The sequence below is a fragment of the Humulus lupulus genome, chromosome 1 (assembly GCF_963169125.1).
Source record: "Humulus lupulus chromosome 1, drHumLupu1.1, whole genome shotgun sequence".
In the NCBI taxonomy this organism is placed as follows: Eukaryota; Viridiplantae; Streptophyta; class Magnoliopsida; order Rosales; family Cannabaceae; genus Humulus; species Humulus lupulus.
In genome coordinates, this window is record NC_084793.1 from 299,357,635 (window position 1) to 299,382,678 (window position 25,044).

The following is a 25,044-nucleotide window of genomic DNA, read 5'->3' on the forward strand; positions in this document are numbered from 1 at the left end:
CTTCAGAATGGTGATACTCATCTGAATTAAATACTTTTGGGCTTGATATTTACAGTCATAATTAATCAATCAGTACAGCCTAATCTCATTGGATCAATAACAAGTTAGTATCATTCTCAATTTCTGATGAAAGGGACATTATAACAAAAACATGTATGGTAAAGAACTAACCTTGATTTTGGCTAAATCTTTGTCCCTTTTAACAACTTCACCGATTAATAAACAGTTGGCAGACACATCATTTTCACATGGCTTAAGCTCAAATGAGCTGCAAGAACCGCTTTGTCCCTTTTAACAACTTCACCGATTAATAAACAGTTGGCAGACACATCATTTTCACATGGCTTAAGCTCAAATGAGCTGCAAGAACCGCGGGCCATTATTATAAGAACAAATAAAAAGGCACATAGAAAATCACATAAACCATATAAAGAGCAGACCTAAGAGCTTTAAGCAAGTAGTTCCAAACAAATTTCCTCAATGCCACGATATTCTTTTTCAGAAAATGAAGCCAATAAATGGTAACCAGTATCGTCCTGGTCGTATTTTCAGAACACCTCCTTGGCTTGGCTTTTGGAACTTTTCAAGAATAACAAGAGGTGGTTTTCATATAGTGTCAGACTGTCTCTCTGAAAATAAAGTAATAATTGAAAATCTATTCAATACATTTTCTATCAATCAAATCTCTCTAGATCTTATGTGTTGAGTACATCTAGAAAGTCTTAAATAACTTTTTGAATCATACGTGTCCACACATGTACTTGCGTGTTTAAGGGCATGTTTGAGGATTGGTCTAGAAGATTAAGGGGTGAGTTTCCAGAATTTAGATTAGAAGATAGTTGATTTATACAAAAAAAATCATGGATATTTTATGGGCTTCAAGAAGTAATCTCTAATATATTTTTTATGTGATTTAATATATATATATAATCCTGCTATTAATAAATTTTTTAAAAGCCAATTTTCGCTGCATATTTACACTTTTAATACTACCAAGTGTTCTTTGACACTCTTCTTGGACAACCACGGAGAAGACCTTTGAGATTGATGGCATCGGATCAAAGAGTAGGATTTGGGTGCGGACTACTTGACAAGAATCATTCAAACCAGTCAAAAATTGCAAGACTTGGTCTTGATTATGGTAGTCCAGGAGTTTCTTCATGACACCACAAGTACAGTGAGCAGATGGATGAAACTCCTTCAACTCTTCCTACATTGATTTCAGCTTTGTGAAGTAAGTGTTATGCAAAGTAAGAAGACACCACACCAGCTGAAAGCTTCCAAAAGCCAAGAACTACAAAGAACAATATACTCTAAGAACACAGAACACAATTTAACGTGGTTTCCTAATGAGACAATTAAGATCTCACTAGACTAGTCCACGGCAGAAATCTCTATCAAGCTTTATTGAAGTACAAAATGTTTACAATTGAGTTACAGTTACAAGAGACAAAAGGGGTACTATTTATAGCCAACCCTAAAAAATACTAAGAGCTAATAACAGAAATAATTGTCACTGTAACGCCCTACTACCTTAGAGTCGTTACTAAGTGAGGTTAAAATGTGCAATCAACTCGCTAAACGAGGTTTTTAAAACAAAAGTGTGATTAAGTGAAAGTCTAGGCTGTAATCTTTAAAAAAAAGTACTCTATTTCACTAAAAGTTCAAAAGTTTAACATACGGGATCCCAGAACTCAGTTTATAAAATATTTACAACCCAAAGCAAGTTTATAAGTAATTAACCATCAAAACTAGGGTTTATACAACCATTCCTCAAAAATATCCCTAACCAAAGTAGTCGAACAGGCCGAACATGTACGCGCCGCCCCCACGCTCTTCGTACTCAAGGCTGGTTGACTTTCTCTTTGCCCTTACCTGCAACACAGAGCACCCGTGAGCCGAAACCCAGCAAGAAAACTCAAACAGTACATCACATATGCATAATATACAGTTATCACAGCAGATAGCTCATATCTAGTCAGACAGTCCATAAAATCTAACACATATACGGCCATGCCGTCCCAGAAGCGTTACCAAAGCCTGGGATCTCGGTCTACATCATAAGGATATCCCATGTATCCATTGGGGTCTTACCCTAACCACGAGCACTCCAGGTGCTCAGTGGTATTCCCGGCCTCACTGCCGTTCTCGGCCTTCGCCGTTCTCGGCCCTTCGCCGTTCCCGGCCCTTCGCCGTTCATTATGCTATTTCCACATTTAGCATACTCAAATAACAATCAAATATATAATCACTCATTTTAAGCTATATCCTAACGATGATACAATCTAGGGTCGCGCCCTGCAACAATTAAATGGGCCCAAGCCCTACTCTACAGATGCTACAGTTTTCTTACCTGTATCCCGAGCTTTCCGATGCACCAAGATCACAAGCACGGTCCTCTATCCCGAGCCTCTCCAAAAACCTAGTCACAACACATATGAAACACCCTTTAATGCTAACCAATCCAAAACCACTTTCCGGGGCCAATCCCACACTCTCGGAACCCCTAAATCCCTAAAACAATACATCGAAGACATCCCCCGAACCCCCGGAGCAAAGCCTCAAAATTGCAAAATCTCATGTTCTGAAAATGGCCTAGCGCCGCGGCGCTGCCCTAGAGGGCCGCGGCGCCCAGCAAGTCAGAGAGCTTCCTCTGCCCAGACACAGCCTCGCACCGCGGCGCCCAAGAACAGGGCCGCGGCGCTCCTTCGCGAACCCAGAAATCTGGGTTTTTCCCCTGCATTTTCCCGAGCTAAAACACTCCCATTCATCTCAAACTCATACCTAAGCCCCAAAACCAATTCAAAACCCCAAAATAGACCATTCAACAACCTATAAACATCATAACCTAGCTCAATTACACAATATCACTCCCAAAATTCATACTTGAGTTTCCGATTTCAAAAATTCAAACCATAACTCCTAAGACCTAAACCAAAGCTTGAAAAGTATAAACCATGCCTCTAACATCTCAAACCAAACCAGATACGAAACTCAAACATGATAAATTCTTACCTCAGTCAGAACCCAGCTTGAATTCTCCTCAACTCTAGCTTCAAGTCACCTTCCTTTTGATTATCCCAACTCTGAATTCCATACAAAACCAGCCACCATCCTTTTTCAATTTCATGCTTATTCTTTAAAAACCAGACTTGAAACTTAAACAAAACAGGGACAAATCCTTACCTCTGAATAATCTTGGCTTATGCTCAACTTAGTTGCCTTGAACCACCAAAAACTCTCCTCCTAGGTCTCCCAACTTCAGCCTTCCTCTTCTTCTCTTTTCTTTTGGATTTTTCCTCAAATTTTAGCATAAACCCAATTGCCCAAGTGAGAATAACGTAAAATGATCTTTCCCTCAGCTGAAGGTTCTTTATCTTGCCAAATTACTATCCTATCCTCCCATAGTTATCCTCTCCTAACTAAACCTCAAGGGCACTCTTGTCCTTTCACCTATACTACAATTCTACCATTTCTTTCATCCAAACTTGTTACTCACAGCGGTTACTAATGGTTACCCAAGTTACTCAATCACCAATAACCATTATCTCACAAGAACCCAATTACAAAATCCCCAAAATACCCCTAGGCTCCTCCCGAGCCGGGTATTAGATCCCGTTGTGACTTTTGAGTTATCTAGCTCGCTAGGACCGTCTCGGCACGTACATCACATTAATATCACCACACCCACGTGGTACAAACCACATAATACAATTATCACATTTATGCCCTCAACGGGCTAAAATTACCAATTTACCCCTATCATGCAAACGGGGCCCACATGCATATTTATACTACCTAAACATGCATTCTAATCACATATTCATTTAAATTCATATATTATCATATTAATTCACTTATTGCCCTCCAGGCACGCTAATCAAGCTCCTAAACCTTATTAGCAACTTAGGGTGTTACAGTCACTAACCAACTAACTAACTTAAAAGACTTAGGTACATTAATTGGTCATTACAACAGTAAGTATTAAAAGATTCTTGGGTCATTGCTTTGGTTGAATCTTTCAGCAAGATCATTCCACATATATGTTGCCATATCAAGAAACATAATAGATTGGGTAATGTCAGTAGAAACAGCAAGTAAAATCCAAGACATTACCATATTATTGCATCTTGTCCAAGAAAAGAATAAGGGATCTGTGGAGGAAGGTCAGGGAAGAGAATCTTCAATGAACGAAGCTTTGTTCTTAGCAGCGAAGGCCATGGAAATTGCTCGTTTATAATTTTTCCCAATTAGAGGAGAAGAAACGAGAACCAAACTGGGATGATCGTCAATGCTAAGGAAATAAGGGCTGGAAACATCCTCGTGAGTTGGTTTGTTGGTGTTATCCATGGAGAATTGTCGAGTAGGAAGGTTGGTGTCGCCATTGATAGAAGCTTCTCGAGTTCTAGGACTTGTATCACCAGAGGTATTCTGAGAAATCTGGCGGTGTGAATCGGCAGGGATGTGGACGCCATTGACAAGGGCTTCACGATCTGTGGGGCTTTGGTCGCCGAAGGTAGCCTAAGAAGATTGGCGTGCCTGTACTCGAGCCATGGATGAAGGTCGTGTAGTCTCGGATACCATAATAGTTGTGGAACCACAAAGAAAATAGAGGAGAGAAAAGTGTATTTGCTTTTATTATCAGTAAGCAAGTGATTCGATATACAAAGGGTTGTGCCTTATATAGGCAGCTGAGTTCAAGAAAAGAGTAACAGAAAAAAGAACTAACAGATTAACAACCTAACTTAACTAATTAGAGCAACTTCAATGGTGGCTACCCCAATGGTGGCTTAACATGTCCAAATCATCCCAAAATATAATTTTTTATTTTCTCTCTCATCCACATCACTTTTGGCAACTTTTTTCATAAAAATGCTCCAATGCTAAGCCACCCCAAAAGTTGTCAACTATGGCCCCACATATTATTATTTAATATATTATTTTGTAATTATAAATATTGTCACACTAAATTTTTTATATCCATATATTAATATAAATAAATATTACATCAAATTTAAATTAGACGAAATTTAAAGGAGCTTATAAAATGACATAATCATAATTAATCAATCTAACATAATTAAAAAATGCTAATTAAAATGATTTCCAAATTTTGACCATATGTGCTCTACCAAGTCCACCTGAAGATTGCGATGAATGTTTCTATCACGAATTTCAGCATTTCTTTGAAGCATTGTCGGGAAGTCAGAAATAGGTCCATGCAATACTTCAACAATTAGGGTGTCGACAGGGCCGTCATCATAATTAAAATCAAACAAACTCTCATATGCATCTCTTTCATCCTCGACAATAATGTTGTGCAATATGATGCATGCATACATAATATCTTTGAGAACATCTCTTTGCCAAAACGTGCTGGTCTTCGTACAATAGCAAAACGAGATTGAAGTACTCCGAATGCTCGCTCAACATCTTTGCGTACCGCTTCTTGGCATCGGCCAAATAATTTTCTTTTCTCTCCTTGAGGCAGTGGGATAGTTTTAACAAATGTACCCCACTCTGGATAGATACCATCTGCTAGACAATACCCCTTGTTGTATTGTGTGTCATTTATCGTAAACTCAACTCTCGGAGCTTGCCCTTGTAAGATATCAGTGAATATTGGGGATTGATTTAACACGTTGAGATCATTATTGGATCCTGGAACACCAAAAAATGCATGCCATATCCAAAGATCTTGTGACGCAACTGCTTCGAGCATGATTGTTGGTCTGCCGTGAACACCTCGCGTGAATTGACCTTTCCATGCAACTGGGCAATTTTTCCATTCCCAGTGCATACAATCAATGCTTCCCAACATGCCTGGAAAACCACGCACCTCCCCCATTTGAAGTAAGCGACGAATGTCCCCAGCATTGGGCCGTCTTAAATATTCGGTCCCAAAAATATCATTCACTCCTCGAACGAAATTGACTAGACATTCAATAGCGGTAGTTTCACCAATTCGAACATACTCATCAACATAATCGACAGGCGCTCCATATGCCAACATTCGCATAGTAGCGGTGCACTTCTGTAATGGTGAAAGCCCCCTTCTACCGACTGCATCAAACCTCATATGGAAATAGTCTGAATGATTTCCTAGAGCTTGCACTATGCGTAGGAATGCATGTCTACGCATTCTAAATCTTCTTCGAAATTGATATTCTGCATACACCGGTTCATCAGAAAAGTAGTCATCGAACAAACGTTGGTGTCCTTCTACATGACCTCTATCAATGTGGGCTCTCTTTCTTCCTTGTCTTGTTGAGCTACCCCCATCCATGAGCGCTTTGAAATATTGATCATCATGATCGTCAGTACACTCTGCAATTATGATATCCTCTAGACTCATATTGTCGTATGGATTCGGAGAATTTGGCAAATCCATTGTTGAACTTAGAGTATATGATATTTGGGAATGAAAGATGAATGAAAGAGTAAAATGAAGGATTGAATGGAGAGTTGAGTAAAAGGAATATTGAAATTTGGTATTTATAGACATGGTAGCCGTTAAAATGTAGCCGTTAAAATATAGTCGTTGAAATGTAGCCGTTAAAATATAGCCGTTAAAATGTAGCCGTTAAAAGATAGCCGTTGAAATGTAGCCGTTAAAATATAGTCGTTAAAATGTACCCGTTAAAATATAGTCGTTAAAATGAAGCCGTTAAAATATAGCCGTTGAAATGTACCCGTTAAAATATACCCGTTAAAATGTAGCCGTTGAAATGTAGCCGTTAAAATATAGTCGTTGAAATGAAGCCGTTAAAATATAGTCGTTGAAATGAAGCCGTTAAAATATAGCCGTTGAAATGTAGCCGTTGAAATATAGCCGTTAAAATGTAGCCGTTAAAATATAGCCGTTAAAATATAGTCTTTAACATAAAGGATAATTTATTTAAATAAAATAAAATACATAATAATGCGGTTGAGAAAAATACATAGCAATTACAACTTCAGGATATTATTCTTAATATAAGTACACAAGTTTTCATGATCTTTCTTTTGTTCAGGAGTCATATGCGACGTGTCCATGATGAGATAATCCATGTATTTTGTCATCCTATTATCTTCTGCCTCTTTCTCCTTTATCGCCACCAATTTCTCCAATGCAGATGCTTTCCGTTCACTAATCTCTATAAATCTAGCATGTGTGTCTTTTTTTTCCTTCCCTTTTCTCTTTGCTGCCTTTTGGCCAGTAGGGCGCACTTCACGTACTTCATCATCACTGATGTCTGCATTGGAAGAAGAAGTAAATGCCCCTGTATCTGACACCTTTGTTCTCTTACCACATTTTGGTTGGTACATTGTATTCCATTTCGGCTCATCATTTAGCAATCTCCAACAGTCCACAAGTAGAAAATTTGAGTTGTTATTTTCAGATTTGTACAATTGATGTGCATTCTCAAGAATTTTCTCATCAGACCAACCACTGTGATGTGCTTGTTGTACTCATTTATAACACCCATTGAAACGCGCCACCTTTTGATTCATCTTGTTCCAATGATCTTTGCATTGTCTTCCAGTTCTTGCTTGCTCGCCTTTTTGGTTGGTGTTGTAGTATTCTGCAATCCGAGCCCATAAATATGTAGAAGTTTGGTCATTCCCCACAATGGCATCCTTAGATGTATTAAGTCATCCACTTATCAGAAGTATAGTGGCTTCCTTGCTCCCTTTGACTTTACATTTATGCCTTGATTCATCTTCATTGTGTAGAACTACATTTTCCAACCCTTCAACACTATGTTCAGGTTGGGTTTCAGAGACAGATGTCGATGATGTTTCATGATTCAAATCAATACTAGACTTTTCCATACTTGGCCTATAATTTCTTGAAACCATTTCGGGTTGGTGTAGGGAAGGCATATGAAATGCATATGGTAGTAAATTTGTTGGTATGAAGAATGGAGCTTGTTGGGGTGTCTCAATAGAGCCAAAATTTTGGTAAGGGTAAGAGGACATGGGATAATTTTGAGAATTTGGAAAACTTTGGTTAAATTGATAATATTGAAAATTTGGATTTTGAGGATTAGTAGAGGGAGTATTTTGAAAATTTTGATTGAAATGAGAATATTGAAAATTTGGATTTTGGGGATTGGTATGTGGAGAAAATGATGAATTTTAAAAATTTAGATTTTGAGAGTTGGTATTTGGAGAATTTGGAAAATTTTGAGAATTTTGGGAATCCATTGGTAAGAAAAGAAATTTTGTGATATTGATAATTTGAAAGAAGATGTATGTAATGGTATAAAAATTAAATGAAATGAATAAGTATTTATAAAAATAATAAACAGTAAAAAAAAACGGTAACAAAATTAAAACAGTATCAAATATATTTATATATATATGTAAAATATTTTATTTATATATATAATTAAAAAAAAAAAGAGAAAGCACCGTTGCCTCACAGTGGCAACGGTGCCTTAGTTTTGTTACCCTCCAACGCATAAAAAAAAAGGTTGTCAAAAAATGGTCAGAAATGGTCTGAGCCACTACGGTTGGCAACCGCAGTGGAGATGCTCTTAGGGGAAATAACAGAAATTGGTTATGCTAAACTAACTAACTCAAGTTCTAATAGTCACATTCTACACAAAAATTTACTGGACTACTTAAATTTCTAATAAATAATTATTCAAAAAAATATTCTTATTCCAATATTTGAAATGTTCCTAACGTGATCAGATGCTCTATCCATCTTCTTTTCCAAACTAAGGAGTAAAAAATTTAGAACCCAAGACATTGTTTAAATTTATTTTAGACACGATACAATAAGGTTTGTGTCTAATAAAATATAAAACGCATATAAATAGAGTTTTGAGTGGTTGGCCTATAGCCAAGAACAATGTAAGAAAATAATTATGAAATTTCTAAAGTAAAATAATTTGTTAGACTAATTGATTATTTCTTCTATATTATAGTTATAGTTGTTGCTTGGAGACTATAGCCAACAAGGCCTCTGTCTCCTGCAATTCCTATTTTCCAATCCATCTTCAGTCCTCATTTGCATCATCAAATCCAACCACGTTTTAACACAAAGTGCAAGCAAACATCACCTCAAGTAGATCCTCCGTTCTCTCTGATATGATCGGCTTTGTCGCATAATTATTTGAATTTGCAGAATGTGAAAATACTTGTGATAAATTGGGAGACATTTATGAGAATAGTGTGCCAGACATACTTGTGATAAAATAGTAGAGCTTGGAAATTCTAATATGGACCATGACTTTGATACTTCTAAATTAAGTTCCTAATGTATTGCTTAGTGGTTCATTGATTCTTAGTAATAGAATTAATCTTTGATTGTTGCAAGAAAATTTTACTCAAAACAACCATGGGGCAGCTGTTATAGAAATTCTCACAATACTCACCTTTAATTTTTACAAGTCTTTCATGTGCAAACTAAGTTCTTGCCACAGAAATAAAAACCGTCCACATCAAAGAAGGTAAAACCAACTATTTTAATGAACAGCAGCATGCCTTGGATCGAAAAATTTGAATCGAATTTAAAAAAAAATAAAAGCTAAGCAATGTCACTAGATGAATTTATTTGACATCAATATTACAATCAGAAGTGCATTATCTGTAGTATTCGCCAATGCCAGACCAAATCAGCTGATATCCTCGTCTTGACTCTTGATGACTTTGGTGTGAAGGTCAGTCACTAATTAACATGCAAAAAAATCAGGCCTACACTAATTGACATGCAAAAAAATGAGGCAGCCGAACAAATTTTACATCAAAAACTTCTGAGATTATTTAACACCTTTAACTTTAGTTGAAATTTTGATGAACAAATGGACTGGGAGAGAACTTGAATGTCATGACCCAGCAGCATCTCAAGGTAATACTTCATTGTTCTTGAACTCAACTGCTAAGATTTCCTCATTATCAAAAAAAGCCGACTTGAAACAATAGAGAAAGCAAAGAACTCCACCCCCAATTCTTTTGGCCAGATTGGAGAGCAAAGGACTTGTTCTATATGCATATACAAAGATGCCTCCAGATTTCACCACCTGGAGTCATTAATGACTAGCGCCGGCCAGTTCGAGATTTTGGCTTTGATGATTTCTGTGAAGAAAACACAAGAAGCGTGGAAAGATGGTTATCTATGTATCACATGTAATGTAAACTAGTGTAGAGTATTAGACCAATGCAGCTGTGCTTTTTCTTGAAGTCACCGAAGGTAATCAAAATTTCACAATGAAGTTTATTTACTCCGGGAAAAAATAATAGACAAAACAAGCCATCAAAAAGCTTAAAGCTCAAAGAAAATTCACTTACAGATGCAGCACCAAAGCTAGCCCCAGAACCCATTGCAGCACCTTAAAAGAAAGGATGAACTTGGTTAAGCAAGATACTGGGGAAAAACAATAAAACAGAAATGCCCAAAAGTTCACCCAAAAAAATTATACAATGAAAACCAATCAATGAGAATTCTGAAAAACAATTCTTTCTTAAAACTATGGCAGAAACGTGTGAAATCCATAGTATCAAGAATGCTGGCACATACTGAATAACTGAAATTCAAGTAAATTTAATTTAACATAACCCATTCATACTGTTTAAATGACCAAATCACCCTACAATGCTAGGTAAATACTTTAAAATCAGTTTGCAGGCTTGTGTAGATACCATATCATAAATATTGATAAGATTTTAAAATTTCTCATGACATTTAGCTCCTAACTGAAAAATTGATCATAGTAGCTTATAATAAACAAAACTAGACGAATTTTAACATCAATAATATAGTGTTGGCTTGCTATTCATATCAATTCTGCTGGACCAATACCATTAACTCTCTGGGTTTGCTAGCACATGTCCTACTTTCACGTCTTCTTACCAAACTACTTTGGTCTACCTCCATTTAAATTGAGACCAGCATGACATAACAAAAGCTTTGACCAGGGACGAAAATAGTAATTAAGAATTTAAGAAACATCTTGAATCTACGCATTTTGGTATCTTAGGAAAGTATGTGGGGGTGAAGGTGGACACAGAATGCCCTCAGCAAACCAACAACTTCCCACCCATTTAATGTAAAGCAAAAATGGACAAGAATGTACCAGAAGCAAATGGTGTTGAAAATAGTGAACTTCCGGCAGGAGTGGCAGAACCAAAAGCTGGAGCAGTACTACCAAGCAGGGAAGGGGTGGAACTAGACCCAAATAAAGATGATGAAGAACCAAAAAGAGATGTCTGCGGTGTGGCAGAAGATGATCCAAACAGAGAGGATGTTGGAGCAGAAGTAGCTGGTGTCGCAAACAGAGAAGGCATGGAGGAAGATGGAGCAGAAGGTGTATTGAAGAGCGAAAACCCACTCCCTGATGAAGCTACTGGAGCAGCTGTACTTGTCTGTGGTGTACTTGATGTTGCTTGAGCTCCCCAACTGACCAATCCTGTAGATTGGGTTGGTGGTTGTGAATTTGCAGGCAAATGCAATGTTGGATGAACCCTTTTAGCAGCAGCTTCTTGTCTTGCTGTTTCACGTCGATCAGCTTCAAGAAATGGATCACTCACATCACCTCGGCGGCGTTGGTCAGCAAGATAAGCTGTTCTCATGGATTCAATATATTGATGAATACTCTCCACCTAAGGAATAAATTAAAGTATTTATTGTTATGTAATTTATCATCTAAAAACACAACATGCTCTTCCTCATTTTGTACAGGAGTATGTGGTTTTGGGAGTGAGAGGGCAGACCAATCATTAATTTGTGGAAACCACATACTTCAAACACAAGAGAATCATGTGTGTACTTTAAAGTGAAACAGCAAGTAGACCATATAAGCCTCAAAATGGTATTATATTTTGTTCAAATTTAAGTGGAAAAGTACTAAAAGATACAATGATGAATGAATATAATTTTATGATACAATGCATAACAATTATAAAGTGCTTTTGAATACCTTAGCAGCAACATGAACAAAAAAGTCATGGACATTTGTCATGACTTTTGGAAGAGACTGCAACAAAGATGCAGCATTGCAAGAGTTCTTTTCAGAATCTAAGAAAAGCAACTGCTCTAACTCTTCAATCCACTGACGACACTCATTGAGGTACTTTTCAAACCTAGCAACTGTTTGCTGTAGAAAAGGAGAAGGTTTTCGCGGAATTCCATTGTAGAAATCAAAAACGGGGACAATAGAGGTAGCAGTTTGTTGACTACTAGAACCTGGTGCTACTGTTGCTCCAGAAGGCTGTGATGGTGCTGTGGCAATAGAGGCACTTCCTGCATTTGGATGAACAAACCTTGGACGTAGCATCATGAAAGAACGAACGGCAACCTCAGTGTTTCGTAACATATCTTTCACGACTCTCATTAGTTCCAACAGCAAAGCTTTCTGCCTTTCCATATCGGTACTAATTCCACTGAGCTCCTGTATTAAAAGTGAATTGTTTTACAATACCACAATTATCAACCTTAAGTCATATTGTAACATTTGTAACCTATGGTAAGTAATAGAGCTGTAATCTATAAAAAAAGTTCATATCAAGTTTTAAGACTTCTAAAGTGGAATCCTGTTCATTTATTACTGAATGCAATTTATATCGTTTTCATAAAATTACAGAGTAGGCTGTCTTCAGCACTTTTAACTCAAAACTAAGAGTAAAATTCTGGAAAATTCATGTACCTAAAACCAGTAGAACACAATACCAAACTCACTTCTACAGAAATTAAAAACAAAAGAACAAACAAACTTGAAGAAATTTGACCCATCAAAATGCTAACCTGAACAATGTGGCTTGCGTCTTGCTCAAATCCATAACTGGAAACTGAGGAATCATAAAGCCGACTACACTGATCGAGCCTCTGGCTCTCATCTCTATATTCCAGTATCCGCTCCCTAATCACACACATTGCTTAAGCAACTCAAAAACTCACATAACGAATCAAGAATATGTAATAGACATAATAAACAATAGAAATAAAAGGTTAATGATAAAACATTAACAATTATTATCTTTGATATAGTTAGCACACATGTTGCACGTAATAAACCAGAAACAGAGATGTCCGAAATTCGAACCCCAAACCTCTGCACCCTTCCACCTTACCACTGAGCTAGCCTCAGTGGCTTCACAAATCATTATTATCTTTGAATTGGAGGTCATATATCTTTGTAATAAAACATCAATCATAACAAGTCAACTCCAATGGACCCTGCTCAGCTAAAAAGTATTAAATTAAAACTAGAATCTTTTTAAGAAGCTTCCAAGAAAATCCCAATTTCTCAAACCCAAAACACAAATTCATATAAAATTCCAATCTTTATAGTCCAACAACATCACAAACGATAATCAAAATATAGCATGCTTCACATTCTTTATTTACATTTTAGCAGCCAATTAAGCCCATCACTTAAAACAAAAGGAATAAGAAACAAAATTCAAACTTCAAAACACAACATACTCGATCTGAAGTAAAATTTTCTGGGAATCAGGATGGAGATCAGCCCACTTGGTACTATAAGTCGCAGGAGTTTTGTCGTTAGTAAACAAAAACAACTGTTGTTGTTGCTGCTGCTGTTGCTGCTGTTGTTGTTGCAGCTGCTGCTGAGATTGAAACAACAGAGATTGCTGCTGCTGTGACTGAAACAACTGAGATTGCTGCTGCTGCTGTTGTTGTTGTTGAGGTTGAAACTGTTGGGGCGTTTGCTGTTGTTGTTGTTGCTGAGGTTGAGAAAAGAAGGGACTGGACTGCTGAAATGGCTGGGGCTGCTGCTGAGTTTGAAACAGCGATGACTGGGGTTGTTGCTGCTGTTGTGGCGTAGAAAATAACGAAAAAGCCATGAATGTTGAGGTCTGTGGTACTCAGTTAAGAAGAATGTGGAAGAAATTCGTTGGTTTTGGGTATCGATTTGGGGGAAATGAACTGAGAGACTTTGAAGAAAACCCTCTTTAAAACCCTAGGAAAGGAGGGAAAAAGAACTAGTGTTAAGACTGAAACACACTCTCCTTCTCCTCCGTCAAGAGAGAGAAGACAACGCTAAGTCAAAGTTGGTAGTAACTTTTGAATTTTAAATTAAAGCCCAATGCATGACTTTGTGAAAATACTAGGCCCAGTTCAGAATATGAGGCCCATTTACTGCATAGACTTGAATCAGTTTACAGTGGGCCTTCTTTCTTATTAGTGGAAATTACATAAAATGTGGCCTTTTTTTATTATTTACATTTTTTATAGGGGTGTAATTTTGTCTCTTTTTTATGGCTTTTTTTTTACGTAAAAGTTAATGTTTATGTGATTATTTTTCCCATAAATTTGTAAAAAAGAAAATGTAATATGCCATATTTAAAAAAATAGCTGCTAAAATATTTAACATTTTCAAAAAGTTTTATTTAATACCTAATTTTTTTTTACGATAAATATACTCAATATTTTTAAAATGTTGTACTTTTATATTCAAAAAAATTTTGCGATAAATATACTCAATGTTTTTAAAAGGTTGTAATTTTATACATATTTTTTTATTATTTTAATAAATAATAAGAAAGTGAAGAAAAATATAAGATTTTAATTATTTTTTAAATTTTAAATTATTTTCTCTTTCTTATTCTTTCTCAAAATAACTATTTTAAATTAAACATTAATAAATATTTTATTAAAATTAATAAAAATAATTTAAAATAATTAAAAAATTATATATTTTCATCAATTTAAAATATAAGTTTTTAAAAAAAATAAAGGAAAAATATAAGTTTAATTATTATGATTAATTTTACTAATCTTAATTTTTTATTATTATTTTGAAAGTAAAAATAATTTAAAATTTTAAAAATAACTAAAATCTTATATTTTTCCTTCACTTTCTTATTATTTCTGAAAATAATTTTAAAAAATATGTATAAAAGTGTAACATTTTAACAACATTAAGTATATTTACCACAAAAATAATTAGATATAAAAGTGTAATATTTTGAAAACATTAAGTATATTTATTGCCAAAAAAAAAATTAGGTATAAAAATATGATATTTTGAAAATATTGGGTATTTTAACCCCATAATTTTGTAATTTCATTCATTTTTTTAAAGCATGTTATTTTTTATTATTAATGTACTTATTTTTTGATACTTTATTAAAAAATCAAGTCAATTTTTTTTATATAGATTAAAAAAAATGGTAAAACAAATACATACAGTAATAAAAAAAATAAGATAGCAAAAGAAAAAGATAAAACAATTGATTTATTTTACCAATTTTTTCTTTTATAGTAATTTTCTTTTCTTTTTCTTTTTCAGACCGTAGTTTTTTTTTTTAGTATCTGGAATGAGTAATTGGTTACTTGATAGGTTACCTTCACATCCCATCAAGGTAACTAGTTACTTATATTATTGGTAACCAGTTATTTTCAAAGTAATAATAACTTATCATCTTAAGAGTAACCAGTTACCTGTATTATGGCTAACCGGTTAACTCGAGCATAGGTTGAGAGAATTGTAACAAAAGTTATACCATTGGGTTGCAACCCTTCCATCTTCGAATTTTCAAACAAGTCTGAAGCTTTTGTCACCTAACACAAGCAAATTACTTGGTTCATACCAAAAAGAGGTCCTACATCCATGGTTGAGGTTTTGGTATACATCTTTCTTTTTGGTTTGTAACACACTTATACTAGACATACAATCCCATATATAAATAAGCACTCTCAATATCTTATCTATCCGTATGTTTATTTTTAAAGGTGTACATTCATGCTTCTCATCATCTTACAAATTCAAAATTAAAATATATATACCCCAAATTACATAATCAGTATTAAAACCATTATAAGGACCTGCATCTATATAACATTGTTTCACATATGAATAACAACAAACTTTTCCTAACCAATATGCTACGTGATGATCTACTAATTAGCTAGATCAAGCTAATGTAATGCTCTCAACCTTGAAAGTTGAAGCCATTTGTGTATCATGCAATCAAGCCAAAATAATTAACAACAAGCCAAATGCACAACATAATCCAGTTAGGCTAAACTTATCTAGTTAAAAAGGTGATCATATAAACAAGGAAATGAGAATAAAGTCAATGTATATTTGTATATGAATTATATCACGACACCCTAATGCATGGGTGAAATGCATTTATACTTCAGTACTTTACATCTCAATATAACTATCGATTATAAAAGTATATATACTAGTGATCTGAAATAGAACTGTACTAAAAGAAAAACATCTACCAGAAACCTTGATTTAGAGTTGAATCCTTCACTTGAAGTTTTTAGAAGACGTAATGGGACTAATATGCAAATCCTAGTCCTTTCGAATGGTCGGAAATAGACCTAAAAACTTGGAATAGATTTCATATATCCATGTTGCTCCAATCAACAATAGTTTCCCATTTTGAAGCTCCAACAAGCCTGTCAATGTTGAAACCATAGAGCTCAACCGATTAATTAGTTGGGGTTTCGATGTAGTGGATGAAGAGTCGAACAAGCCGAGGTTGCTAGCCTTTTGCTTGTGAATCCGGCCCGGTGCCATGTGAGTTTGGACTGACATCATTAAGTATTGCTTACTCAGTGTCATTATCATATTACGATAACTGTATAGTTTCAAATGCATTACCGAAATTATTTAAGTTGTGTAATTAACCTCTAACTATTACTGATTTTAAGTTAATAATTATTTAAACTACAAAGACATGTCTACTACTATTGCTCGTTCTCATGGCGGTGATGGATTGGATCCTCCTCCTCCAGATCCCATGCGAGTTTGTACTTCCTATGAAATAGGTAATATATTATAATTAGTCTATCTTTTATCAATAAATGACAAATTGTTATTACTTTATTCAATTTAATTGTATTGTTTAATTAACATATGCAGCGGCTCCCGCAAAAAGAAGAGGTCGGTCTCGATCCAAAAATTTGCAGTAGCTCGTCAACGACAATAAAGGTTTGTTGGCTCTACAATTTGATCTGAAGGAGGGAACCTACAAAGCAGTTGGTGATTTAGGGACATTATTCACGAGACTTATAGGTAACCTTATTGGTTACCATGTCTCGTGGTAGAGTGTTCTGAATGAGCACAAGAAAGGAATGATACAAAAGCTTGAGGTAAATTTATCAACTTATTCACATATAATTTTTTTTATATATAATTTAAAAAATCTCACCATTTTTTTAAGGAATCTTTAATTCTTCCTTGAGCTCTCCCTGAGTGGCGACTAATAAAGACTGGGATTGAGCGAGAGTTTTAGGATCATTACAAAGATAGAAAAGGTCGCAAGAAAAGACACTTCGATGAACATGGAGGGTATGATGATATCGAGACAGCCAAAAAGAATCCACCAGAGGACATGGACAACAAGAGTTGGCAGAAATTAGATAACATTTTCACCACTTCACAGTTCATGGCACGCTCAAAGGCAAATGCTGCCAACAAAGCAAAACAAAAGTATCAAAGTCTCCATGAATCAACTTCTTATGCTTCTGCTCGATTTAAAAAGGTAAATAAAAACATATAGATAATTTGAAATATTTTAAGTTATATGAGTAATAATTTCAATATTTAACTGAGATTTTGTTTTCTAAAGATGAACCTTCAGACTAAGGAACTGTCCAGCATTATCGATACGTTCTATGACATGCAAAATCATCCGACACGTGGATGAGTGAACACGAATGCTAAGGATGCATATGTAATTAACTTTTTAAATTTTGTATATATGTATATTATTCAATTATATTATGTATTAATTGTCTTGTTTCTAAACTGCATGATGCATTGCAGCAAGAAGTCCAGACACAATCTCAATCCCAATCTGAAGCAGGAAGTGCCACTGTCAATGAGACACAAGTCATCTCAAATGTATTTGATCAACGTTGTGGCCACAACCGAGGTATTTGACGCAAGTTGAAGGGCACTAGTACCTTTGCCTCAAGCGCCACCGGATCCCTTTCACAATCAGAGGCATCACCGTTTCCGTCCACCACAGTTGGCTCTCCAACTGTACTACCTGAGGCATTCCAGTCCATGATTCAATACACTTCAGTCAAGCCTTTATGACCCAAAACAACAACTTTCAGCAAATGCAACAATTTTTGCTAGCAATAAATTCAAATATCCAAGCTCCACAATTTCAGCCTGTCAACTTGGACATGAATATAATACAGTCCACGACAGCAAGCTTTCAACCACAACAGCCACAATCACCACAACAACCCGACGATAATGATTTTGAAATTGATTTTGATGACATTTAGTTTTATTATATTATTATTTTGTGTTGTTTTTATTTTATTTTGGAGACAATACTACTTATGTTTTGTTATTTTATATTTTGGAGACTATGTATATTGTGAAATTGGTTTTATTATTTAATTAAATAAGTTGGTTTTATTTATTTATTTATTCAATTAATATTTAATATTTTATTAAATAAAATTTAATCAATATAATTAATTAATTTTTTAAAAAAAAATTGTATACTTACGGCGTTGCCATAGGGTGCTCGCTGAACACGAATATCCGAGTTTTCATGACACTGCGATGACGACATTACGTCGCTGTAGGCATATAAACCCACACATTCTTCAGCGACGATATGTCGTCACTGTGGGGCGGTTGACGGACATGTTGTTGCTGTAGGAGTTTTTGAAATTCAAATTTCGCAACCACCAACAGCGACGACATGTCGTCGCAATATCTCAGTCCAACTGAAAAAAAAAGATTCCTTATTACGACCGACATGACGTCGCTATAGTAAAACACTACTGCGACGACTGCGTTTTTTCGTCACTGTAGGTTGCTACACATATGGACCTACATCAATGCTGTTTTGGCGCCGACAAGTTGTCGTTGTACAACTACGGTGACAACTTCTTGATCTACAGTGACGAAAAAAGTCGTCACAGTAGAGTCTTTTTCTTGTAGTGCGGTGGGAGATCGTTAATCGTGAACTGGTCTGGTCGATATTGGAATTTTCCAGTAAAATTTGGAAAAAGTTATTGGGGCCATATTTATGTAAACTTTTATTATAAAACTCATAAAAATAAAAAATTCCCTTCTCACTATTTGTTTTGAGATTTTTCAAAATAATTTTCTTATATATATTTTTATGACCTTATAAATTAAAAAATACCATATAATACGAAATTTCAGTTTGTTTATTTTAAACGCTTTGATTTGCGGGTCTAATACCAAAATATATATCATATAGACTATATACCAAATATATATCGAACATTAAAATAAAATAAAAAATTCGTATCATTTATATTTTTTATATAAAAAAGTTAAAATTTATTTTTTATTTATAGCTAAATAGTCTTATTATATTGCTTTTAATTATATTAGTTTTTTTAAATGTGTAATTTCTACCCATTGTATTTATTATACTTAGAAAATATAACATTAATGTGTGTAACATTTTTATCTAACTTATTCATATCCATATTATAGATATAATAACTTCAATTACTCTTGTAAGTAGGTATATCTAATTACATTTAGTTTAACAAAAAATATATACTTTCATTTCTCTTATAACCATGCATAAATATATTGACCAATTTACTATAAAATTTTGAAAAATATGAAATATACCTAATGAAAATCTAAAATTGTGTCATTTTCAAATCTTCTATATGCATGTCTCCTACTTTTAAATATGTTAGTTACAATTTTTCATACTCTTGAAAAATTCACTTTGACCTATAAATATATGTTGACACTAATAACTTACCTTATGTTTGGTATAGATGAAAGAAAAATAAAAAAGATAGAAAATATATAAGAGAAAGAAAATTAGAGTGATAGAAAAGAAAATATGTTTTTTGTTTGTAAGGAGGAAAGAAATAAAGTAGTATGAAAATAATAATTACAACTTAATAATTTTATATCAATTATTTTAAATTAAAATAAGAATTAATAAATAATTTGCTTGTAAAAGTTTTCTCTCCATTTTTCTCTATAACTTGGAGAAGAAAATATATGAGAGAAAGAAAATTAGAGTGATAGAAAAGAAAATATATTTTTTGTTTGTAAGGAGGAAAGAAATAAAATAGTATGAAAGTAAAATTACAACTTAATAATTTTATATCAATTATTTTAAATTAAAAATAAGAATTAATATAAACTTTTCTCTCCATTTTTCTCTCTAAATTAGAGAAGAAAAATATTTGTGAGACCCACTACATTTTTTTTAATTCATTTTTCTCTTTTATCCACTTTTTTTTTTTTCCAATCACACAAATTAAAAAAATTTATTCCCTCTACTTTTCTAACCAAAATTTTCAACTTACAAAATAATAATAAGGTAATTTAGTTTTTACCAATCTTAGAAATAAGTAACATACTTCAAACCAAGCAAAGTTTCAATCTCAAGAAAGAAATGACAAAAACAGATTTTGTCCATAGAAAAAGGTGAAAAGGAAAGTTATGAAACCAATTAATTTCAGTATTAATAATAGACAGATGGTATGATCTCGTTCGTAGTTACATAAATATAACTATAATACGTAAATGAGAAGTGTTAAGGAAACTTTCTATCGCATTCTCTTTTACATTTTCCTTCATTTATACATGACATGCGAATATTATTTAATTTTTTATATAAAATCTATGGTCATTTATAGATTAAAAAAAAGTATAAAAGAGAGTGTAACTTGTAATCGGTATTTCTTTCCGTAGATATATATATATATATATATATAAATGTTGCATGATCATGACTCGTGATCATGATGATTTGAGTTGTCATGACCATACCAACTCAACCCCTCTCCACACACTAATTTTGAAACTTGGAAAGCCACCCTTTTCGTGTGGTTTCCAATAAATGTGTGGTCCAAGCATGGGCTACAAACTACACTACTCTAGTACGTACGTACGTACACCTATGTTACATTCAAATAGTTTTCCTTTAATTTCCACATATTTATATATATAGTAGAAGCTTATCAACTATGATGTAACACAACAAAATTATACTACGCTAAGTCATTTTCACCGTTTCAAATCATTACAATAGGTATATAATCTAATATTTTTGTTTAGGAAAAAATTATTGCATGCGACAATCAAATATACACAACTCCTAACATATTATACAAAAATATACACAATATATTTGTACTTAAGCATGATGGACTATTTACATTTAGGTTGAACTTGAAAATTTGTACTAAAATGTTTAGGTGACAAATAAGGAGACTTGTCAAAATTATGAACTACTACATTGAAAACTATATATATTACAAGAAACTTGATTATTCTACTAAGTTAAAACGGCCTAACTATATATGTTTTGATAATAAATTGACGATATAGTGAAGAGCCTCGATTATGCAACAGATGCAATGCATTCTTATGATTTTATAGGGTATCGACAAAGTTAGAGGCTCATAGGTCGAGAGAGATATCTTTTAAACTCCTCAAATTAACCTCGAAAAAATATTCCATGCAAAACCTTCATTCATATATTCCTAGCCAATCTTAGTAGGTTTAACTCTAGAAAGCTAGTACTATAAATACAAGATTCATTATCAACTCCTCTCTTTACCACTGACACACATGGATGTGTTTATGATACCAAGAAAATATTACTATTATTATTATTTATAATATTATAATCCTCTTTTAACATGACAAATTCAACTTAATCAAGTAATTGTCAGTAGTCTCGACCTGATATATAGAGATCCAAGCCAAACAAATGTGTCTGAAACTAATTAACAATGTCATATATAACACAGTGATTACAAAGAGGAAAAAAAAAGGACAGAAGAAGTTAAGAGAAAAAGGCCATAGTAAGTACTCTCTTCTTAATATTCTGATATCTTACCTAGTTTTTAATTAAACCTCAAAACTAAAAAAAAGAAAAGAAAAGAACACCTTAAATTTCCATTTTTAAAAAACCAGGAAAAGAAAAAAAAAATGAACAAAGAAAGAGGATTAATTTCATTTGAGACCATTTCCGGGGGTTGAAATAGCTGGTTCAGCCCACGAACAGAAATCTCCACCGCCGCCAACAAGGGCTGCTCCGCCATGATGATCACCATTCTCAAAATGCCACGTGTTACCAATCCCTCTAAGACCACCATTGCCACCTACACCAGCTCCACCATCGCCACCATCTCCCACCCCAGGAAAAGGCCAAATCCCTCTCCCAATCCCAAAGCCCAAATCATCAAGCCCACCACCAAGCCCAAGCCCAAATCCACCAAGAGCAAGGAATCCCGGGCTTTGAGTGTTTAACAGAGAAGTAAAGCTCCCACCGCAAAGCCCACCAACGTTGGGCTTCACATCACCAAAATGCAACGCCGACGCACCACCGCCGCCGCCCTGATGGTTGGCCGAGAGAGGAAGCAAAACCGGCGTGGCGGACAAGGCGTGGTGGTGAAGGTGGTGATCGGAGAGACCAGAGGAGTTGATGGAAGTGGTGCGAGAGCGCTTGGCATTTTTACGGCTGCCGCCCCCGACAGGGATGTCTCGAAGGGTCCCTCCGTGAGTCCAATAGCGTCGGCATGACTTACAGAAGTGGCGAGGCTGAGAGAAGTTGTAGTTGTTGTAGTAACAGAACTTGGTGTTGGTAGAGTCACACCGAGGGCAAGGCAAATGCTCTTGCTCCGGTGGAGGCTGTGCCGCAGCACTTCCTGAATTTTGGGTCTTCGACGGTGGCCGCCGGCACTGCTCTCCGGTCTCGGATGGCATCTGGGAAATCTTGTATAATCCTCGAGTACCCTTCGGCCTAAACTGAATTGGGTCAGGCTTAGTTTTTCGTTATATAGTGAAGTGAAGTGAGTAGGGAGTAGTGATGAATAGTAGAGTGGATTAGCTAGTGATACTTAGAGAAAACAGTTCTTTAGTTTTCTTTTTCTTCTCTTTTGGCTTGGTGTGTTAGGGTGAGTTGAAGAAGTTGAGAAAGGGTTTATATTGAGAGAGTGAAAGGAGAGAGAGAGGGAGAGTACAAGAGGTTCTGTTCTGTGACAGAGTGGGAACATTTTAAATTTATTTTCTTTCTAAGGCATATATGAGGCAGAGAAGAACAGCTTTACAGTGTTCTGTTAAGCACGACATTTTCAGTCGGCTAGCTCCAGAAGAAAACCCTGTTTGGGTCGGCTAAAACTATAGCTACAAGTGGGGGCTGGGGCTTTTTTTTTAAAAAAAAAATATACAAAATTATAATCTTTGTCGTATAAGAGTATTAAATAATAGAAAGAAAAAAAAATTATATAAATAGTGCTATATTCCTATGATTTTTTTGTTCGATTTTTGGCTTGGTTTCAAAGGATTGCTTTTTCAAAACCAAGACAGGAATGTGGGTCCACGGCATTTTATCAACGACAAAATAATCACATTAACAACTATATAATATTATGGTGAATGATTAATTAAGAAAAAAAAAATAAAGGCATTGTATATACTGAGATTTGAGTGCATGCATGGGAATATATCTATATTTATATAAAAATATAATATAATATATTAATTAAGGTTGTATTATTATACACGAGGTTCATTCATTCCAATGATGTGAACGGCTGCTCATATAATAAATATATAAATTTATGTCATGTATAGTAGAATGATTGAAGATTTAGTGTAACAGTCAATAATGATATTCTTAATTAAACTATTTTAAAATTTATGACTACAAATCAAGCTCTCTGGTTACTTTACTGTACTTTGCTTTTTGATTGATTTTTCTTATTATTCTATGAAGTATATTGTACCATATTATATATATATAGCTATAGCACTAGCACTAGCCCTATTTCATAGATCATAATGCTTGCCTAACTATAGGAATGAAAAAATATATATATAATGGATTTATTGTAGATTAGGTTGTTTAATAGATAATGACCTAGTTTATATCTAGATATAGGGTCATGGCTAGCTTTCTATGTCATTGATGTACGTTGCACAACATTTTCTGCATGCCCCACTATGTGTGAAAATTTCAACTACTCTAAAGAAAATAATGCACAATCCCTAGATAGATAAATAATAATTATTATATAATAGATTTGGAATCACCACCCAAGTTAATATATTCAATTTCAATTACTTCAAGTCTCTACAAGAGAATTGATTCGTTTTCCATATTTCAACACTTAGTTTGGCCAATGTATGGAGAAGAAAAATTCATTTGTAAACCTAACAAACTTATCAAATCTTGTTTTGATTCTTTGTTTTAATCAATATTATTCCCAGCTAATATGTTCATTGTCCCATAATATAAATGTGTTTTAAACATTCATGCATCATGCATTAGTAATTCTAATTCCTAACAAATGTTTGATATAAAATTTGAGTCTGTGTGAATAGAGATAGAGAAAGTTTAGATTAAAAAAACATAAAATTATAATATTTAAATATGTTAAAATTATCTTTAAATCTTATCAATACAAACTCTAAATTATTAAAAATAAATTTAATAAATATAAGTGAGATTTGAATAAATCAAATTCATTTTGTGCACACTTGTAGCATACTGTATACATGGTGACAAAATTTCATCTCAAAACCAATTTTGTTTGGCTTCTATGTACATACATAGATGAGATATATAGGGGCATGTATGTTGTGAATATAAAATTTTGATATGAAAAGAAGGGGAGAGAATTGAAAGAGACGTATGGGATGGGAGAGAGAGAGAGAGAGTGTGTGTGTGTGTGGAGAGGGGTTGGTGAGACAATGCCGACAGAATCATGAGTGTCGGGCAGCGTGGGGAGCAATTATTGGGTCTTTCCTCTGATTTCGGACGCGTCATGTCCGCATCAGATTCCTTCTTCTCCGTACTTCTTTCTCCTATCTCTCACCGGATTTATCGCTTAACTGTTCCCTATATATATCTCTCTCTCATCCAATCCACACTATTATTACATATATATATATACATGTATGTATGTATGTATATGTACTCATCCATCATCATCTTTGTCCACATCCCAACCGTCTGATCGAATGATGATCAAGAGGACCCAAATCCAACATTTCATCACCTAAACGATGTTGATGGATTTTAGAAATTTTGTTGGATCATTCAACGATTTTGATTGATTGTTTCTTTTGATTATGCCTTATCAAC

At 34.4% G+C, this 25,044-nt stretch overlaps 3 protein-coding genes and 1 pseudogene across 3 annotated transcripts; all 4 read right to left on the reverse strand.

The window, feature by feature from the left end:
* Positions 1–5,090: 5,090 nt before the first annotated feature.
* Positions 5,091–6,365, reverse strand: LOC133779853 (uncharacterized; annotated as a pseudogene).
* A 484-nt stretch (positions 6,366–6,849) lies between these two features.
* LOC133779860 (uncharacterized) lies at positions 6,850–7,842 on the reverse strand. Its single transcript, XM_062219762.1, has 3 exons — positions 7,694–7,842; positions 6,984–7,432; positions 6,850–6,875 (listed from the first exon to the last, which is right to left on the reverse strand). Exons 1-3 carry the CDS (start codon positions 7,840–7,842, stop codon positions 6,850–6,852), a joined length of 624 nt encoding a protein of 207 aa, XP_062075746.1.
* A 1,555-nt stretch (positions 7,843–9,397) lies between these two features.
* On the reverse strand, positions 9,398–13,976 carry LOC133811670 (nuclear pore complex protein NUP58). The gene is made up of 6 exons (XM_062246210.1): positions 13,415–13,976; positions 12,734–12,848; positions 11,910–12,380; positions 11,067–11,592; positions 10,282–10,322; positions 9,398–10,068 (listed from the first exon to the last, which is right to left on the reverse strand). The coding sequence occupies exons 1-6, from the start codon at positions 13,792–13,794 to the stop codon at positions 10,030–10,032; spliced, it is 1,572 nt and encodes a 523-aa protein (XP_062102194.1). The 5' UTR covers positions 13,795–13,976; the 3' UTR covers positions 9,398–10,029.
* A 7,649-nt stretch (positions 13,977–21,625) lies between these two features.
* Positions 21,626–23,045, reverse strand: LOC133811683 (dof zinc finger protein DOF3.4). The gene has a single exon (XM_062246211.1). The coding sequence runs from the start codon at positions 22,659–22,661 to the stop codon at positions 21,909–21,911; it is 753 nt and encodes a 250-aa protein (XP_062102195.1). The 5' UTR covers positions 22,662–23,045; the 3' UTR covers positions 21,626–21,908.
* Positions 23,046–25,044: the final 1,999 nt, after the last annotated feature.

Coding starts and splice junctions, on each gene's coding strand:
- LOC133811683 (XM_062246211.1), bottom strand. CDS start 22,661: ATGCCATCCGAGACCGGAGAGCAGTGCCGGCGGCCACCGTCGAAGACC.
- LOC133811670 (XM_062246210.1), bottom strand. CDS start 13,794: ATGGCTTTTTCGTTATTTTCTACGCCACAACAGCAGCAACAACCCCAG. Junction 12,381..12,733: donor ACGCAAGCCACATTGTTCAG/GTTAGCATTTTG, acceptor CTTTTAATACAG/GAGCTCAGTGGAATTAGTAC. Junction 10,323..11,066: donor TTCAACACCATTTGCTTCTG/GTACATTCTTGT, acceptor CTTTCTTTTAAG/GTGCTGCAATGGGTTCTGGG.
- LOC133779860 (XM_062219762.1), bottom strand. CDS start 7,842: ATGGTTTCAAGAAATTATAGGCCAAGTATGGAAAAGTCTAGTATTGAT. Junction 7,433..7,693: donor CACAATGAAGATGAATCAAG/GCATAAATGTAA, acceptor AGCACATCACAG/TGGTTGGTCTGATGAGAAAA. Junction 6,876..6,983: donor GAAAGATCATGAAAACTTGT/GTACTTATATTA, acceptor TTTATGTTAAAG/ACTATATTTTAACGGCTATA.